General features: G+C 47.5%; 1 protein-coding gene across 1 annotated transcript; it reads right to left on the reverse strand.

Moving 5' to 3' along the window:
- Window positions 1-1,299: 1,299 nt before the first annotated feature.
- On the reverse strand, window positions 1,300-1,680 carry KCNE1 (potassium voltage-gated channel subfamily E regulatory subunit 1). The gene has a single exon (XM_009478641.1). The coding sequence runs from the start codon at window positions 1,678-1,680 to the stop codon at window positions 1,300-1,302; it is 381 nt and encodes a 126-aa protein (XP_009476916.1).
- Window positions 1,681-3,738: the final 2,058 nt, after the last annotated feature.

Consider the following 3,738-nt stretch of genomic DNA (forward strand, 5'->3'; position numbering starts at 1 on the left):
CTCTTTCCTCTCCAGTAGCTAAAAATGGGATGTGTATCTGCAGAGCAGAAATAAAACCCCCCTCCTACACAGACCATTGCTTCTTTGATCCCAAACAAGAAAACAAGCTTCAAGCTGGCGAGGTTGCTATTCTGAGTAAAGCAATGTCCAGCGAGCCGTATTTCTCCCTTTGAACAGAGACAGCTGATAGCTGCTGCCGCAGAAGCCGAGTTTGGCTGCCGCCTTCCCCCCGTGGCTCGGCAAACATGGCCCGCCAAAGGAGGGAGTAAGGAGGCCAAGGGCAGGAAGACCTTGCTGGCATGGACCTCGCAGTGGGTACTGCAATAGTTAAACAGCTGTATGGAGGGAGGCTGCTCCTGGGAGCTGGAGGAACTGCTCAGAGGATTTAAGTTAAGCACAGACATAAGCTGTGTCGGTGGTTAAATATCAGACACATGGTGGAACTGCTCTTCACAGAGTGGAAATTCACTTTCCAACCAAGGGCTAGCACTTAGGTCTTGTGCAATAATTGAACATGATTGAAACTCTTGAGACATTACACACTTGCATGGCATAGACCCTGTGGGCTGCTGAATCTTTGTACAAGGGTGGATATTGCTGCCAGGGTCAACCCCCATCCATAAGAAGGAAAACAAAAAGTAGCTGGCAAGATCTGTCTGGGGTACCTGCTAGGAATTAGGGATGGTCACTAAAAAATTTCCCTCCAAAGTCTGCATTTTTCCACAGAAACGGTTTTCAGCAAAAAAATGGGAATCCATTTCTAAAGTTTTATCTCACAGACGTTCATGATTCTGAAAGAAATAGGTAATCCACAACATTGTACAATTTATAAAATTATTATTCTATGCTGGACAAAAATGCAAATGAAATATTTCAGCTACTTTTTCTTGGAAGAAACTGGTCTTACTTGAAAATGATTGTCTAAACCATACTTGGCTGTTAACGCCTCTAGCTTGTGTTTGATCCAATTTGGTTTTAATTACATGCACTACTGCAAGCGTTCACACTGGCAACACAGACATTTGCTTTTTTTGCTAGGTGAAGCTGATGAGTCCATGATACTCCAGCTGTGTGTCCCCCTCCTTGACCTTACCAGTGATTGCAACAAGGTACTGGTGGCCAAGCACTTTTGCAGCACCAGGGCCATCAGACCCATCAGCTTCACTGTCCATTCACGGTTATTCAGCCTGACCAAGGCCATCACCTGTGGCTCTGCAGATGGGCAAGCAGCTAGCCTGGTTCATACCAGGTGTCATTTGGGTTGTCCCTGTGCAAAGTGCAATCCTTTCTCCCGTTTTGCTAGGGAGACTTCGCCTCGGGAATCTGCGTGCTTGGCTGCTCCACAGCCAGCTGGTTTTCAAAGACACAGCCCAGCTTGTAATTTTCTATGAGCTTGGCTTGAAAATACTCCCTGTCCTTCTTGTGCCAAATGTCTGTGGCAATGTAGGTGTTGTAGGGGTCACGGGAGTCCTCCAGCCTCCTGGCACGTATATTGGTCAGCATGACTCCCACCGTGAAGAAGCCAAAGAGGCCGACCATCAGCAGCACGTAGATGATTTCCAGGTTGCTGCTGGCACTTCTGACCTGGGAAGGTGCAGAGCTATTCGTCTGCTCCAGGCAGCCTTGTAGCAGCTTGGAGAGGAGTGAATTCAGGGCTGTGTTGTTAGACGGCACCAACATCTTGTTTTTCAGTCCTTCACACTTCTTTCTTCCTTATTTGTAGTTTTTCTAGAAAAGCGTAAAAATCAGGGACATGCCAGATAAATCGTCAGATAAAGATGCGATTCTCACTGTCTCCCTTTACTGGTTCACCTCCTCAGTGAGGAAGCTACCTTGGGGTGGGTGCAGAGGCAAGGCAGCTGGACTGGCCTGGAGGGACCTCTTCACCTCCTGTTTCCAAGCCAGCTAGGCTGAGGCCATTCCCCATAAACGCTTGCCTTGCAAACCCTCCTCAGTCCTCACAGACGGTCTGTCGCAGTGCGCACCTGCCCCGGCTGTTGGGCACTCCCATGGATACCTCACCCAGGCCTCCCATGCTGCTCGGTAAAGCCCGTGACTTCTCCCCTGAGCCCGCACAAGCATGAGGAGTGTCTCACTCCCACTCTGTGGCAACTGCTTCTGGCTTTGAAGATTGTTATCATGGCTTCTCTTGGTCCTCTCTCCTCTACTTTCAGCTTAAGGATTGAATTCAGAAACAAAATTTCTGTACCTGAAATCACTGCAGCAAGCTCCTTCCGTCCACCCCTGTTGAGAAGTCTTGCCTTTCTTCTGGAGCACTCATAATGATACACACCACAGAAAACTAAGCAACCAAACATCTGACAGAAATGTATCCCATACTAATTTAATGCAACTTCCCAATGGGCATTTACCCAAGCAGTGGTTTACAGTGTGAGTCTGTAGCAACTGCCTGCCCAGCAGTGGAAAGGAAAAGCATCTCCCTTCATCCTCCTGTCCACAGACTAGCAGTTATCCCCCAGGTAGTTCACCGCTTTCTCCTCCAAACTAAATTGCTCTGCAACCAGTGTTTTATTGTCTGGTTAGGAGGACTTCCACTGGCATCCCTGCAGGTCAAGAATAGGGCAGGAGTTGGTAACATCAAGAAGCACCTGAACATCCAAAGCCTCCTAGCCATGGCACTCTGCATTGACAGTCTCACACAAGAAGCTGAAGGGTCCTTTTCCCCTTTCCAATGTCAGCTGTAAATCACTTAGTAAGAGCAACCCTATCAGCACTGCAGTCCCAAAGCCTCAGCAGCCAGGTAACATGACTGACAATCTCACCACAATGCCTAATTTAAATGTCTCTAGAAAATTAAGACAACCGTCTCCTTCTGGTTTTGCCCTTAGCACATCTGAATGAGGTACTGTTATTCAAGGTGACTTCTTATGTGATTACAAGATTGCTGTCACAGAAGCCTGTCAGTGCTTTCTACAGTTTTAAATCCATGAGAGCAGGCCAGCATGCTAGCAAAAGCTTCTCCAGCTTACGTACCTTTTGTTGTTTTGGATTTTTTTTAAGAGGTACTATATTATAATAATTTATAATACATCATCAAGAATGAAATGAACCCTTGGGCAGAAAGCCACCAAAAGGCAGCAGTTACATCCCTCCATGAGGGTGACATTAATGATGCATAGATATTGTGCAGGACCTCTGCACGGGAGGGAATTTAGCTATGCACACAGCCTCCAGCTGCCGGTAATGACACTGCAGTAGATGAGATGTATCTGGAGGCTTCTTTGAATTGTCTGCACCTCATTATGGCATAAATGTTGTAAAAGGAGATGCTGAGACAGAGGAAGAAAGAAGAGGACACTGATCTTACAATCTGCTGTCCCTCCTATGAAGAGCAGTTACTTACCCAGCATGTTCTGTGCTAGCAGGTGCCATTGCAGCCGAATAAAGTATGCAATTAATGCAGGCATGAGTACGACCAAACACAGTCATATAAATTAATTGCTACTGCAACTGCATGTGCTAATGTTTTAGTCCAAACCCTTTTGCTAGACCTCCCAGCTGTGCAGTCATGGATTTGGGGATGCGTCTCACTGGAAGTCAGGTGCTCAGCCCAGGCTGATAAATTCTATGGAGAAAGCCCTGTTCTCACCGTGCAGTCCTGGGGGACACAAGCGGCACCAGCCCACACCAGATGAGCTCAGACTCCTTCCCCTGGTGAGTGGGTGACCACTGGGAGCCCAGATTAAGCTCCCATGGGCTCAGACTCACCCTGCTCCA

This window comes from Pelecanus crispus, chromosome 1 (assembly GCF_030463565.1).
Source record: "Pelecanus crispus isolate bPelCri1 chromosome 1, bPelCri1.pri, whole genome shotgun sequence".
NCBI lineage: Eukaryota > Metazoa > Chordata > Aves > Pelecaniformes > Pelecanidae > Pelecanus > Pelecanus crispus.

Coding starts and splice junctions, on each gene's coding strand:
- KCNE1 (XM_009478641.1), bottom strand. CDS start 1,680: ATGTTGGTGCCGTCTAACAACACAGCCCTGAATTCACTCCTCTCCAAG.